This window comes from Astatotilapia calliptera, chromosome 15 (assembly GCF_900246225.1).
Source record: "Astatotilapia calliptera chromosome 15, fAstCal1.2, whole genome shotgun sequence".
Classification (NCBI taxonomy): domain Eukaryota; kingdom Metazoa; phylum Chordata; class Actinopteri; order Cichliformes; family Cichlidae; genus Astatotilapia; species Astatotilapia calliptera.
Window position 1 is genome coordinate 24,118,340 of NC_039316.1, and position 14,384 is coordinate 24,132,723.

At 40.9% G+C, this 14,384-nt stretch overlaps 1 protein-coding gene across 2 annotated transcripts in view; it reads left to right on the forward strand.

The window, feature by feature from the left end:
* Positions 1–472: 472 nt before the first annotated feature.
* The window catches only part of senp6a (SUMO specific peptidase 6a), a 29,792-nt gene continuing 15,880 nt past the window's right edge, over positions 473–14,384 (forward strand). The window contains exons 1-6 of one of the 2 annotated variants that reach the window (XM_026194821.1): positions 473–639; positions 6,171–6,264; positions 8,144–8,207; positions 9,359–9,465; positions 10,881–11,024; positions 13,594–13,664. In XM_026194821.1, coding sequence (XP_026050606.1) covers positions 609–639; positions 6,171–6,264; positions 8,144–8,207; positions 9,359–9,465; positions 10,881–11,024; positions 13,594–13,664 — 511 coding nt within the window. In that variant the 5' untranslated portion in view covers positions 473–608. The remainder of the gene's footprint in view (positions 640–6,170; positions 6,265–8,143; positions 8,208–9,358; positions 9,466–10,880; positions 11,025–13,593; positions 13,665–14,384) is intronic. The other variant, XM_026194822.1, reaches the window with a different exon arrangement.

A 14,384-nucleotide genomic window follows, 5' to 3' on the forward strand; every position in this document is an offset into this window, starting at 1 on the left:
CCTCAATAACCCTAAATGTTTTGGGGTTTGTTTGTTTTTGTTTTATTGTAAATTTACAGCTTTAATCGTACAAATTGTTAGTGTTTTCCTGCTGAATTTTACACTTTTTATCTTCTAAATTTACAAATTTATTCTAATTTTTTTTGTCATGACTTTGGCACTTTTTTGTAAATTTACAAAACTGATTTTAAAAAAATTAATGTTATCTCATAAATATGTATTTTTTTCTGCTAAATGTACTTCTTTAACTTTTTTTTAATTTAAAAGAACTTTTCTCGTGTTTTCTCGTGAATTTCTTTTTTATTCTGTAAATTTACAACTTTAAGCTTGAACGATGTGAGGTTTTTTTTCCACAGAAACAAAAGTTGTTTTTTGTGAAATTCGCATCCTTTTTACGGAATCGTGTATTTATTTATACCTAGTACACCGTGGTGACTATATTCCATTTTGTTTAGAATATTTTATTTTGAAAGCATTTACGCACACTTCCGGCACCGAGGTGAATTTCTGCAGCCTGAACTCCGAGCTGATTGTAGGCAGCAACATATCTGCTCTATTGAGTGCGCTGATGAGCAACACTATCATCCGAGGAGGATCATGGACTAAACATGGCCCACAATAAGAGCTTTTTCTTTGAAGGTAAGCCGTGACACTCTGCTCCGTGCTCCGGCCGCCCAGCAGCTTTTTTACCCACACACAGAGGCAGGTTCTGGCCGCTCTGGCGTTGAACACCATCGGTCCAAATTACGTGTGGAACACCAGCGAGTTATGGCTAGCATTAGCTCGCTGTTTAAACACATTTATCCTCACACACACGGGGTTGAACTGAGCGCTGCGAGGCCGCGGGCACAGACACACTTCGGGGCCCAGAGGGGGAAGTTGAGACACGTGCAGTCCAGTCCGATTCGGTTCAGTTCTGCGGGCTTTACTGGACTCTGGGCTTGCACAGTCTGAGCTAGCGACCCCCTCGTTAGCGCTGACGTTAGCTGGGTTTGCAGTGTTCAGCGACAGGCCTTCCTGTCTCTGCTTGGCAGCTAGCTCTAACAACACGTTAATACAACAGGAGAAAGATGCAAAAACACCCGAGTGACACACAGAAAAGCGGCGAAAATGACACACGCAGCGCCCAACCTAGCAGGGTAACACCAGCCCAAGATGTTAGCATGCTAACTGTAACATTAAAAAAATGTAAACATTAACCCACCGTGCTTTCTCTCTGCCCTTCAGCTTAAATTCAGATTGAAAATTGAACTCTGAAGGGCTCCCGTCACTCACAGCCAGGTGGTTTACATATGTCGGTTAATGCCTTGCTCACCGGCTTTCTGAAAACCACACAAAACAGATTTTATCTGAAGGTGGTGCCAAGCAGTTAAGCTGTCTCCTCATGAAGCAGCCCTTTTTTTTTCTTTTTTCTTTTTTTTTACCCTGGAACAAAAAATAAAACGTATATCTTTTTGTTGTTATTATTGGGGGCATTTATTTATGTATTGTTCAGCCCATCCAGTATGTTACATATGGCCCGTGAGGTTTGCTGTTATCTTTTTCTCATTGAAAAGACTGAGGTTTAAAAGGGATAATTACATTAGTGAATAATAAAATTCAGATAGACTCAGCAAGTTTATTTTGGTCGATTGTTGAGAGTTAGGAGAACATTTCATAAAAGCCAAAAATCACATTTTAGTCCCGCAGGCTTGGGGCATTGTTTTTCTTGGCTCGTGGGCATTCAGGGGCTGATTGGTCATGTTTTACTGGGCTTGGGATATTACACCTGCAAGCGCAGTTGGTCTGAGCTACCTTTTTGTTAAACAGAAATATGTGCTGAAAAAAGTGGATTTTTCCAGCTTTTGGGGACGTTGATGAACAAAAAAGGCCTTGTTTTGAAGTAAATGAGGTCAAAAAGCACCCTGCTGGTGATTTTCCTTTATCTTTGGGAGGCAGCAACATTTTCTGTTTACAGGGAAAACCTTATTACTGTTTCGATTAAAGCTTTGCAATCAATCAAAATTCAAACTCAACTGGCTTCCAACAGTGATTAAAATAAGATGATTAACGTCGTTCATCTTTAGCTCTTCTCTGAATCCTCAGTCAAACTCCCATAAACAATGTGGCAAGTTCATTTAAGCTTGAGCCAAAAATGGTATTTAAACCAGATCATTTGTTTTTAAATGATTTCATTTCAAGAACTCTGTCAAGGAACAACAAACATATAATAATAACTTTATTTTGTGTAGCATGATTTAAAACTCTCAGCTAAAAAGTGCTTTGGTTTGGATTAAAAATATATTTAACAAATATATGTAAATTATCAGTGTTTCAGTCATTGTTAGATATACACACACACACATTAGAACAAAAGCCGTAGACAATGGACAAAAGAATAAAGAGAAGCTAACCTATAAAATAATTGTTTAGTTCTTGTTAGTAGCCGAGCTACAGTGTTAAGGACCAGTTGAAGATGAGCTAAGGAGGACTGAGAGATGCATGTCAAACAGACAGTAATCGAAATGGGAGAAAATTAAAGCGTGTACTGGAAGTTTCAGATTATTTGGTGTCAGTAAAGGACTGATTTTAGTGATATTCATTTCATTCATTTAAGAAACAAAGACTGGATAAGCCTTGAGATGTGAGCTTTAAATTTGCACTTCTGGTTAAAAATGACAGCAAGGTTCTAAGTAGATGATTTGTTGGCGAGGGGGCAGAAGAACATCAGTTTTGCCAGGATTGAGAAAAAGTAAATTTGAAGACGTTCAGTCGTTAATGCCAGTGATTGAGGTAGGAGAGTCTCTTAAGGTTGTTTGGATTAACAATAAATTACAGCTATGTATCATCTGCATAGAAATGATGCAAATTGTCTTTGAAACTGTCCTGGGGTAACATATACGAGGAAAACAGTGTTGTTCACATGTGAGGGATGCTGATGACAACCTTAATTTTAGTTCTGAATTTTTCTTTTCTTCTTTCACTAGTATGATGGGGGGAAAAAATGTCAGAGATGCCAAACCAGTTCTGTAATCTGTCAGTGAGTTTGGTATGGCCAGAGATGTTGAAGGCTGCAGATAAGTTAAGATTGGGCCTTCATGACTCCCAGTTCATTCTTATCTCATCCTGGACCTTCATGCAGCTTCTCAGGTCTTTCTGTATTGAGTTAGTTTTTCAGTCTTTTAACTGCGACCTGCTGGGGGTACTTTTAGATGGGGCAGGGTGGCGTTTTTAAAAGCAGGTGGAAACCCTGACCTGCTTTTTGTGCAACTGAACAATGGAGTTGGGGTATGCATCTGTTGACAGATGGGAAATCCAGAAAGTGCTGCAGAAGTAGAACAAAAAGTTTGAAAGTGCTCAGATCAGTGCAAAGACATTTGTTTACACTAAAAACAGCTTTAGTTTTAATCTCTGTTAGTGCAGCTTTTTGAGACTGTGAGTTAACTACCCCACAAACTGTTGTAATTCTTTTTTTTATTTAAATACAAATATAGCCTATATTGTAATTTAAAAGACTAAAACTAGCACAGAAACAAAAAAAGATCTAAACTGAAAAGAGAAAATCTGCAGGCATCAACTGAAGCCCAACTGGCCTGAAAACAAACTCAAAATGAAATAAAAATTAACGCAAATACTAAATACAGGTAAACGTAGGAAAATAGAGTTGTTAGCATCGATACCCCACCTGGCTTTTTAAATCAAGATCAGAATAATATTCCCTCCCTTCCTGCTTAATCTGGGAAATGTCATGTTCTTAAAAAAAATCTCAATCTTAGTAGAGGAATTGCAAGCGTTGTAACCCTGAAGCTGCAGGCCAGGATTTGATGTCATGCTGTGGATCTGTAGAAACCGATTTCAGGACTGTGCTTGAAGTGTTTCAGGTGACTGAACTGGGTGTTTATTATGGGGGGAGGAGGGTCCCTCTGAGCTCATTTATGATTGATAATAAGCTGTCAGCTGCTCAAACATCTGTTTGGATAATTCCTGTGTGACAAAGATGCTTCCCAACCCTCTATCGTGGATTTGTCCTTCAGGAAATCTACTGTTAGACCCCCTGCAGTCCAGATAAATGAGCGGAGTAAACCTCAAAGAATTGAAACGGCCTCGACTCCCTGTTTTCTGGGGCATTTGTTGTGATTTATGAAGCTGGGAGACGGAGCCAATGTGAAGCTTGCAGAGTGTGTGTGCGGGGTCGTCTCTATTAGCTGGAAGAGATAGGAACAGGCTCAATTAGGTTTGTGCAGGATTGAACTAGATGAGAGGCAGCTGAGGCAGGGGAGCTCTGGAAGAGTAATGTAATATGTGCATTTGAATTTTAGCTTCTTTTTCCCCCCTAGTCATTTAAAAAGACCCATAAAATGGATAAGTCACTAAAAATAGAGCAGTGTTTTTCCTTACAAGATGAAAATATTCAGCTGCTTGTCTCTCCTAATCCTGGCCTCAAGTTTTATGCGGGACACTTGGGGGGCAGTGGCCTCAGAATTAGTGTTTGTTGGCGGTAGAGCTTTAAAAAAGCATGCCTGTATGAACCAAGGGGACCTAATTGTTTAGCTGCTGGGCCTGCAGCCAGACGGATAACCTGCATTAACATGATGCCATCAGTTTGTCCACTTTCTGATCCCCTAGATGGAATAAATCAGCTGAAATGCAGCCTGTTTAATAACTGTTAGGTTTGTTTTTTCCTGGTTTACTGAAGTAAAATTCTTCCACCTTTTGAATTCCCTGCTGGGTGCTGTGGTTTTGAAATCCGCTTCAAAGTAAATCGGTTAATTTTTGGGGGGAAACAGGAAGTCAAGCGTTTGTGGCGACATCCAGCAGATGTTTTTGCATTGGTATTTGTCTCCGGTGTTTTTATTTTTGGTCAGTGATTCAAACTAATATGCAAATTTTAAAAATATTTTTCTCCCTTGAGGAGGTTTAGGGACACACAAACACCAAAATAAGGTATTAATTCCTAAGAAGGTTGCATGTCACAGCATGACAGAGAGAAGGCGCGAGTTTAACAAAACAAACACAAAGGTGAAGAAAAACGCGCAGCTGACATAAAAGAAGCTCCGTTCCCCTTAAACTTAATATGGGTATTCACATGTTTAATGAGACTTCGTGGAGAAAGCTGGACGCTGCTTGAGGCTTAAGCTTCTTGTTAAAGGATATAGTGACTGTTCCAGGATAAAAGATGGCTCTAAGCCGGTTACCTTTCTAACCAGCAGCCGCTTGTTTTCAAAATGCCACCTTTCTGAGAAAAATTTGAGCTATAACTCAGTTTTCAGAGTATGTACTGTATTTTTAAAAATGTGTTCTGTGAACAGTAAATCTCTTTGAAAAGCCTCCCAGATTCTGTTTGCCAGGCTTCCTGGAAAAACAGATTTTTATTCATTTTAAATATGATTGTGCAGCTGTTTATTTTAACCCCATAACTCATGGATAATGCAGAGCATGGACAGCTGCTCACTGTGTTTTATCACATGAAACCTGTCAAGTTAAGGTCACCGGTAACAGACTACTTGCATATGTTTCTGTCAGTAATACACATCAGACTCGCTGAGTTTACTGTCACATGTAGTGACCGCTGAAGGTCCATCCTGAGATGATGAATCCACAGCAAAGCTTAGCTGGAGGCATTAAACTGCCTCTGACATTCATTCATACATTCACAGACATCAGTGACGTCTTTACGCACTACAAACCTCTTTACCTCCAACCTTCAAGACTTGGTACAAACATTTAAAAGCAGTTTTGTTTGTTGGAGGAAATGTCAGACATCTTCTGCAGGACTTCCAGGTTATTCCCACTGATTTGAATGTAGTTTCCAGTTGCTCGTAAAATGAATGAATTCTACTCTCATGTCACAGGTTATCACATTTGGCATCTGTTTAATAATCTTTATTTAGAGACACAAATTGGCATCGTTGTCACACTTTCTCATTGATGCTAACGCAGTAATTAAGTCTGTAAAATGATTAGAAATTTGCTGTTTGATCACACTTCATTGCAGTGACGTGAGTGTATTCCTGTTGTCGCCACGCTGCAGCAGGTTCCCGTCTTTGCTGATTATTACCAAGCTTTTCATATCTTCTAGGTGAAAGGATCAGCCCGTGAATTGCGGGGCATCCTGTAAATGGTCATTTCAGCTAATGCCTGTGTCTTGTTTCCGTGCACTGACATGAGTCTGATTTATTATTCAATTCAAGCCCTGGATAGATCAGAGACCAGGCGAGATGGAGGGTACAAGCACAACTGGAGCTTTTCTCTTTCTGGTGACTGTGAAGAGGAAAGGAGACATGAGTAAGCACTTCTCCAGCCCTCGTTTTCAGCACCACCATCAGCGCTGCACTGCACTGCACATACAGGAAAAAGACCCCAGTGACACCCCTGCTGCTGACGAGCAGCCTATTCCCCACTGATTATGAGTTCAGTGGTGTTTTAGCGCAGCAGACCTGAGCAGTGTGCTATTGTAAACCTCTGCGTGCGTGCACATCCTCGCCTGCTAGGGTTGGACCGATATGTTGGCTAATATTAAACATCAGCGACCAGGATGGGTCGCAGATTTGTAAAGGCTTCCAATAATAGGAATGTAAAAAGCAGGACATCAAAGCAACTGATGATTAATTTCTATTTAATAATTGCTTAATGTTCTAAAACCCAAGCAGATGTTCTTTTAATGTCTTAATCTGAATGGGCAGTAGTCCAAAAACAACACAGCCACCATGTATACTATATACTGTCCTAACGCTAAAGAGGAACACGAAGCATTCCTCTTTAGTGTCATTTTAGGACTTAAGCTAAACTACAAAGTCCTTGTTAGATGGCAGGTAGAATGGGAGTTGGCACAAATACATAAGCACCAACAAGAAGAATGGGACAGTAAAGCGGGTCCTGAATGTTAAAGTGCCTAAAAAATTTGTGACTAACTTCAAAACAGAGTCACCTCTGGCTCCAAAAACCAACATAGCAGCGGCTAAAATGTTAATTTTTTGACTAGTTTACCAGCCGACCCTCTGGGAGGCATGGGGCAAATTTATTTATTTATTTTTTTTGGGGGGGGGGGGCAGCTTCCTGTGGATCTCCAGACAAGACTTGGTTTTCTACTAAACCACCATCATGGTTTTGAGATAACATTTGGTTCATTTTGTGCCTTTTTTTTTGCACTTTGCATGCAAAAGAAGAAAAATTTGTTAGTCAAATTTGAAAACCAAACTGGGTGCCAAAAGTCCCATCTGTCTGCATCTGAGGGATCATACGCCCATCCCTGGGACTGAGATTTGATCTAAAATTGCTGCTTGCTCTAACAATTTGAGTTTGAGTTTTATTTAAAGTTCCTTCTTTTTAAAGTTACCAATGCTGATTCAGAAATCAAATCTCATCCCAGATATAAAAACAGTTTCTCTTCATTTATTATTAGTTGGCATATCTAGTAAAAATAAACTCAGCCTTTAGTGTTGAGATCACTTGTCTAAAGTTGAGGTCCACAACCTAAAACAACACACCCATTTAAAATTAAAAATGTAATAAATAAAAAATGGTGAAATGTTAGTTGCAGGTTGGATTACACCTGGAAGAATTGACGTAGCCACCAAGGCTACGTCCACACTAGCCCGGATAGATTTGAAAACAGCGTTTTCGTCCACACTAGCGTTTTCAGTTGTTTTCACAGAGTTGTGCGTCCACTCTCGAAAACTGATACATTTGAAGACTGTGCATCTTCAAATGTATCAGTTTTCCAGAGCGTTTTTCTTCAGGTAAAACGCCGTCTCAGTGTGGACGGGAGGCCAAAACGAGAGAAAACGATGTGTTTTTGTTTGAAAACGCATTAGTGTGGACGTAGCCCAAATTAAAAAGAACAAAAGCGTCAAATTGGAACAAGCTCATGTTTTCAGATTTTCATTGATTAAACTTTTTTTTTTTTTTTAAATAGCTTCTAATAAATTTTCTGTCTGCCTCTTAATTATCTCTGCTCAGTCTGTGCTAAAATGAAGGAATACAAATAGTGGAGTAATGAAAATATATCGGTCAAACCCTACGACCCACTTTGTCCCCATTAAAGTGCAAACGTGTTATTTTATACCCACACGGACACATTGAACAGCCTTTGACAGGCTGAGTGTTAAAATATGTTAAAGCCGAGAATAAACATGCTTTTCATCATGTCCTCTTTTCCTCTCAGTGCGAGTGTGGTGAGTGTGGAGGACATGGACCGGCAGCCGCTGAGCTCCCCTGAGGGGAAAAAGGTAAGCTACCCCTCTCTCTCTCTTCTCCCCGTTGCATTTCCTGACTCCCACCCGCCGGTGGCGTGGACTCCCAGCGGGCCGTGGTGCTCTTCGATCAGTCCTGCAGTCGGAGCAGACGATGCCAGAATCTGTTTGGCACCCGGCGTGGCACCCGAAGGACCCCGGCGAGCTATGAGCTCAGGCTGCCGGGGCGTCGTGGGAGTCGATTTTAAGGGCAGCTGATGATGATGTTGTTGGGGAAAATGTGAGCTCTTGGTGGGCGTTGGCCTGTAGTGATTCTCTCGAGGATGAGCTTGCAGTCAACTGGATGTTTTTTAATTTTCGAGACTTGTGTGTAACATTGTCTTCATTACAACAGCGCTCATTTATGCCCGTTTCAAAACTAAATGAAGCCTATGAGGTTGAATGCAGGAAATCATAATTAAATGCATCACTGTCTGTTAATCAGTTTAAAACTGCTGTTGATGTCATTTTAAATGTTTTTTTTCTGACCAGGAATCCAAAATGCTAAAAGGGAACATTAAGAAAATTGAAATTAAGAGAAATGACTGATTTTTGCTAAAAAAAAAAAAAATGACTGGGAACACAGATTTGTACTAAAAGGTTCAAAAGATTTGCCACAACTGTATTCTAAATTTCAGTGTCTTCAGCACTATCTGTGGCACTATTTGTCAGTAAAATACTGACAAATCCACCCGGTTGGTTGGTGGTGCATTTTATTTACAAAATAATATTTATCCTGTATTCAGTAAGATTTGAAACTAGCAGCTTGGATCATGCACTGATCAGAAGACTGTTTACTGATCTCAGAAATGAATTGAGATGTTGGGTGGTTTTCCCATACACTTCTATACAGGTGAACTTCCTGAACCCAGAGTTGCTGTCCCCCTACTGGTCGTTAGAAAGAATGCAGTTTAAAGGCACTTCCGTGTTGCTTCACATTTCAGATCTGGAAGCGAGTGATGTAATTCTCAGTGGCAGGAAATTTGTTGCATTGGGTTTCACAAAAGTGCAAAACTTTAAGGTTTACTGGTTTGTCTGTAGGCTGACTGTTTATCTTGTTTTGTCTCAAACTGCTGGCTTCCTTTTTTTTTTTTTTTTTTTTTTTTTTTTTTTTTGTAATAATAATAATATACGTCTCCTCTCTCCAGTCTCCCACTCTTAGGCACTTCACTCCCTCGGATTCCTTGAGGACGTATGAAAACCGGACGAATAATCACATGAAGCCTCTGACCAGGCTGGCACCTAAAAGGCTCAGGTATGCTGCGTGCTGTTTGTATAAGCTCTCTGTTTGCAGGCAATGGAGTCAGAAGTGACCACAACAGAGGGCGGAGTATTAGGTTATCAGATGATTGTAGCTTGGTTTGTTATAAACCTGCATCCATAAATCCCTTAAAAAGGCTCAAAGTCTCAAACTGCACAAAGTCTGATTAATAAGGACCATGTCAGTGGTTTGAATTCTCTGAAATGAAGTCAGGCCTCAGTGATAGACTGTAAGCCTTAATAAAGTATAAGTGTGTCATTAACATAGAATTAACCCCTTTGGCAGCTGGTGTGATGTGAATAATGGCTAAAATAGTTTCTTGTAGTGGGCTGTAAACATGTAAAGTTGGATACTTGTGGAGCCTCAGGTGGCTGTTAGCAGAACTACAGTTGTTGACTTCACTTGTTGCCAGCAACAAGACGAGACACGGGTGAACAAATGGAGGACGATTTAAATGTTGAAGCAGCAGCGACGGAGGTAGAGCTGGTGGAGGAGGAAGAGGAGACACTTGTTAACAAAAAAAATGCATCATCAATCGTTTGGCAACATTTTGGATTCAACAAGGATGATATTGATCAAAAAATTGTTAAATTTAAACTCTGCAAAAAGACTGTTGCGTCAAGTCAAGGTAACACAACCAACCTCTTCCACCACCTGCAGCACAAGTTTTTGTTTAAGAGTTTATAGTTTTCACTAGTCACATGGCAGTGCTTAGTATTTATTATACTTTTTTCTGTGTTCAATTGACATTTGTGTTTGTGACATTATTTGTTTACAAGTTATAGTACCTCAAGGCCTTAGCAGAGATAGGCCTTTGCCCATGATGGCATTACATTTGCACAATCATTGTTTACTTTGTGAATAGCCAATGTGAAACATATTTATTATTAAACTATTTTGTTTACAAGGGATATACATTTTTTAGAGAGCATGGTTACATATTGTATCCTACACTTTTTATTTTGTTCAGTTAATAAATCTTAACCACTAAAAGTACTTACTACTATTGTCTTCATTTATTTTCAGTGACATTTTACAGTCCTTTAAAGTGGTAATAATATAATTGCAATGAATAGGTCTAGGGGGAATAATATTATCAAAATAACTAGAGGAACTATGCTGCCTGCCACAGCCCCATCAAATGAAAAAAAAAAACAAAAAACGTTTGGTTTTTTTGGCACTTGGGGTGGTTATCGTCCATTTATCGTTATCGAGGTTAACTGCTCAATTTATCGTGATATTGATTTTAGGCCATATCGCCCAGCCCTAGTCTCATTACTTGAAACTACAGGCACACTAAAGAATCTTTGGGGCTGAATGTGGGTAAAAATATTTTCAGAGTGAATTCGTGTTTTGTGTCTCTGTCTTTGTGTTAAAGGGTTAATGTGTTCTTTCTGTCTCTCCTGCAGTGAGGGCCCTCTCACAGTCGTGGTGCCGTCCATGTCCAACGGACCCACACGCCTAACGTCTGCACCTTCACAAGGAATTTTTATACAAGGGCGCCACTTTCAGCACGCACAACTGCCCTCCGCAATAAGGAAACCAGTCCAAAGGTGAGACAGAGCCAGTCCGAGCAACTTCTTGTACAACTGCAGATTTGTTTTTTATTTTTCTCCTTTTTTTTTTTTCTTTCTGGCTTACTTGGAGATAGGGCTGTGCGATATGACAAATCTCATATCCTGATATAAGACCTTTATCGTCCAGACAACGATATTTAACACAACATTTTTACTTTTTCTGTAAATTCTGTGAATCTCGGGCAACTCGACTTGCGTGAAGTGGTTTCACCTGGATGATAGCTGCTCCCTTTTGCAGTCTTCTTGTATATGTGCATACATGTCACTCAATTACTGTAGCAAAAAATAATGGATGTAGACATTTTCTACTGTACCTGAGCACTCAGAGCGCTTCATACAGAGAAGGCTTTGGACTGCGTCCCTGAGTGTGTCCTGTGGGGGGTGCTGTGGTAGTGTGCGGCATCAGGCCTGTGGTAACGTGATGTTTGATTCTTGCGCAGCTACAACGAGTCCTCGGTTTGCTTTGATGCCGACAGGCTCAGACTCGTTCTACATTGCCTCTGGTCGGTGACTCTGGTCATAACTTCTGTGTGACAGAATTTCCTGGTGCAGCCCAGTGATGGAGCGGTTCTGGTCTTTTGTGGATGATGAAGTTCTCTTGGCTTCACTTTGTAGCTGAGAGCGATGTGGCTGGGAGGAGCATCGGCAAATGATGCCACGGAAAAGTGCCCAGTGTGAGGGAGCTGCTGGCTCAGCCAGAGGAGTTTAAGTATCTCGGGGTCTTGTTTGTGATTAGAGGAGGGAGCAGGAGATTTTTGCAGCATCTGCGCTGATGTGGATGCTATACCTCTCTGTGGTGGTGGAGCATGAAAGCCAAGCTCTCAGTTTAGTTGTTTCCCACCCTCACCCGTCGTCACGAACCGTGGATACAAGCACCCTCCAGAGTTTTCTTTGAAGGGTGTCTGGACACTTGGTCAGCGGGGGCTCAGAGTACAGCTGCTGCTCCTCTGCATCGAAAGGATGCATGGACGCCTCCGAGGTCCCATAAACACATCACGAACGTCTCCAGCACGCTCGATACTGCTGTTTATGTGTGAAATTTGCTTGAGCTATGACTTCAGGAATCGTGTTACCGGCCTCAGAGTGAGTGCTGCTTCTTACTGGAGTCATTCTGAAAAACCACCGTTTAGCTTTTACATCCCTATAATTCCACTGTTGGGAAACAGGCTGCGTAAATGTTCCTTAACTAGATAAAACTAAGCTGATGCTTGATAAGCATGAGATATTCTTGACAGTAGATGAAAGTAATTTGAATCTAAGAGATGTGCTCGGGTTCCTTTTATAGTCTTCCTGTGTGTAAAAGGAAGTGTGCTGCAGAGAAATAAGTTTAATTGAACTGCAGCTGCAGAAAATGAATTACAGTGCAGGACTTGATTGCATTAGTGAGATGTTTTTCTCTCTTGATTTTCATCTTCAAGCAGCCTTGATTTGAAGGAAAGGTAAGGCTTTGATCCGAACTAACCGGAGCTCATTTCATGGCCCTGGATCGTTGATCCTCTCATTTGTTTCTAAAGGTTTTTTGTTTGTTTGTTTTTGTGCTCAGCACATTTTGTCAGTTTTTGCTTTGCTTAAGTTTCATGACTGTTTGATGGAAACACTCTTTCCAGGAAAGTTACTCAGGGCATGTTTTTCACAGTTATTGTTTCATTAACGGTGTGAAGTGTTGAGGTTTTTCTGAATGAAGAAGGATCTCAACCTCCATAAAATACCAGACTGAAAGCCAAACTTGCTGGATGGTCTGTTTTACACTGTGTTGGAATTACTTTGTCACATAATTCCATTTAAAAGTGCTACCAGCTACAGCGGTTGTGTCACACTCCCCATATATACATAAAATTAAAAAAATTGGACCCCTGTGAAGCTGATGATCGGAGAAATTGTGCACATTGAAGAAGCACTCATGAAACTCGGCATATTTCTAAGATGTTTAGTTCTTGGAGCCTTTTGTTGACTGTTTGTTTTGTGCCGTTGGACGGTTATGAGAGGGGAAAATGAAGAACTACAGTCCCATCCAAAGATACTGGGACAAAATCAAATGTAAACGGCTCTGGAAGCTTTACTTGCATGCCTCTAGTGCTCGGTCTCCATCGTAAATATCCCATCAAACACCTAAAACGAATTTTCTTCAGCCAGAGTGCCAAACCGTTCCGTTTGCAAAGTTGTACAACAGACTCTTTGTAAGTGCTCTCATCAGAAAACCTGGAATCAGTAAATATTTATCATTAATTGCTTCATAAATGACTTAATTTTTATGGCAGCATCTGTTTCTTGTGATTTTTAGCTTCAGACACTATCAGTCTCCGTGAGAGGTTTGTGTTTATTTTAAGCCCGGTTAAGCCTCTCAGTGTTCAGCCTGTTAATTATTTAGCCTGCGGTGTCTCCACCACGATCAAGATTATTTTTAAAGTTTCTCAATTTACAGAAAAAAAAAATGTCTGAAAGTCAGAGTGAAGATCTGGATTTGCTGAGAACATGAACTGCCAGCTTTGCCAGAGGTTACCAAAGTATTTATGTTTTGGTTTTTTTTGGTCCCCTTCTCCTGCAGAAACGACTTCTCCACCACACAGCAAACTCTCGAGGTAGACAACATCGTCCTCACCTGCCCAGAGATGCCAGGTAACCTCACAGCACACTGAGCGCATCGCACTGCATGTTTTTAAAGACTTTCCCGAGATCAGGCTGCTGGCGATTACAGGCAGTTGGCTGGTGTTGAGTTTCGACAGGCACGCTGTGTTCCCGTTACCTGCAGAGAAAAGTGTGCGTGATGTGTTCGGCATCTGTGTGTGTAAGATGAGTGCTACTCGGTGTCTGTATTTGTGTAACGTTTGTGTAAGCGGGCTGCGTGTGTGTGCTCGCTGAGTGTGACAGCCAGCAGCGTCTGCAGGGCTACAGATCTGGGCTCAGCCTCCTCCTTGTTCCTGCCAGAGGACGAGGAGGAGGAGACCCAAGGCCTCCCACATTAATCCTCCAAGCTCCCGGCAGATGCAGGAAACTTAGAAAAACATTTGCTGAGCTAATAAATGCCAGGCTCTGAAGGCCATTGGGTTATTTTGCAAAAGATATTTTCAAAATAAAGTGTGACCTTGGAGAGGAAGGTTTTCTTATCAGTAGTTTAAATTTTGCTAGTTAAAGTGATTAAAGGAGCTCAGAGAGAATAAAAGAATTTCGTTACGTGCTGAGGCATGTTTCACTGCTCATAATAAAACGCTATGAATCAATATTTGGACACCTGTGAGCGCACCGAGCATTTCCACTTAAAAATGTACACTTCTCCAGTCTCACTTAATAAGATCATGTGGGACTGTTAGTACGCGGCAGCTCGTGCCCGCTGCACTA